This window comes from Charadrius vociferus, unplaced genomic scaffold (assembly GCF_000708025.1).
Source record: "Charadrius vociferus isolate BGI_N301 unplaced genomic scaffold, ASM70802v2 scaffold1705, whole genome shotgun sequence".
NCBI lineage: Eukaryota > Metazoa > Chordata > Aves > Charadriiformes > Charadriidae > Charadrius > Charadrius vociferus.
The window spans coordinates 20,083-21,015 of NW_009648564.1; the positions used below are offsets into that span (position 1 = coordinate 20,083).

The window sequence follows — 933 nt, forward strand, 5'->3', positions numbered from 1 at the left end:
AGCGCCAAGGCGAGCCCCGACACGATGCGGGTCCAGCCCCAGGGAGCAGAGCAGCCCGTGGGACACTACGACACAGACGGCAGGGTAGGACGGGGGGCTGCGAGGGCTCCGGCCCTCCCAGCTCACCATCCCAGTGCTCCCCAGCTTGCCGTCCCAGTGTCCCCGAGCTCACACGCCGTGGGGACCGCGTCCTCCCGGGCTGCATCAGGATCGCTGTTTGGGGAGCAGAGCATCCTCCGGGAACATCCTCACTCGAGCCCCCCACCGCTCCCCCCTTCCCTCCAGGTCCCACCAGGCTCCGGGCCGTCCCCACCAAGCCGGTCCCCAGCGGAGTGGGACTTGCGGCCGGAGCTGGTGGCCCTGCGTGCCCGGACGAGGCTGTGGTTCGGGCAGACGCCAGCCATGAGGCTGGGGGCCGAGGGCGAGCTCCCAGCGTGGTTCCACGGCTTCACCAGCCGGAGGTGAGCACCGGGGGGCAGCCGAGGTGGGGGACAGGGTGGCCCCTTCGGCATAGAAAGGTGGAAATGGGGAGCTGGAGCCCTGGATGCCACAAAATGGGTGATGGCGAGTGGCTTTGGGCCCCTTCCCGCAGGGAGACGGAGCAGCTGCTGCAGGATCAGCCCCTGGGCTGCTTCTTGGTCCGCTTCAGCGAGAGCACCGTCGGCTTCGTCCTGTCCTACAGGTGAGGGACCCCCCGGCCCCGTCCGAGGGAGCGACGGGCTCAGTCCCCTTCCCACCCACTGTGCTGACCCCGTCCCCTCTCCCCGCAGGGGAAGGGATCGCTGCCGGCACTTTGTCCTGGACCAGTTGCCGGACGGGCGGTACGTGATCCTGGGGGAGCGGAGCGCCCACGCCGAGCTGGCCGACCTGCTGCAGCACTACGCCATCGCCCCCGTCACCCCGTACCACGAGTTCCTGACGGTGACGTGCGGC

The 933-nt window shown here is 70.1% G+C and overlaps 1 protein-coding gene across 1 annotated transcript in view; it reads left to right on the forward strand.

Annotated features, from left to right (window-relative positions):
- The first annotated feature begins 24 nt into the window (after nt 1–24).
- Nucleotides 25–933, forward strand: part of LOC104287474 (SH2 domain-containing protein 2A-like) — a 2,438-nt gene continuing 1,529 nt past the window's right edge. Inside the window, exons 1-4 of the mRNA XM_009886182.1 lie at nt 25–84; nt 286–461; nt 593–682; nt 771–921. Coding sequence (XP_009884484.1) covers nt 25–84; nt 286–461; nt 593–682; nt 771–921 — 477 coding nt within the window. The remainder of the gene's footprint in view (nt 85–285; nt 462–592; nt 683–770; nt 922–933) is intronic.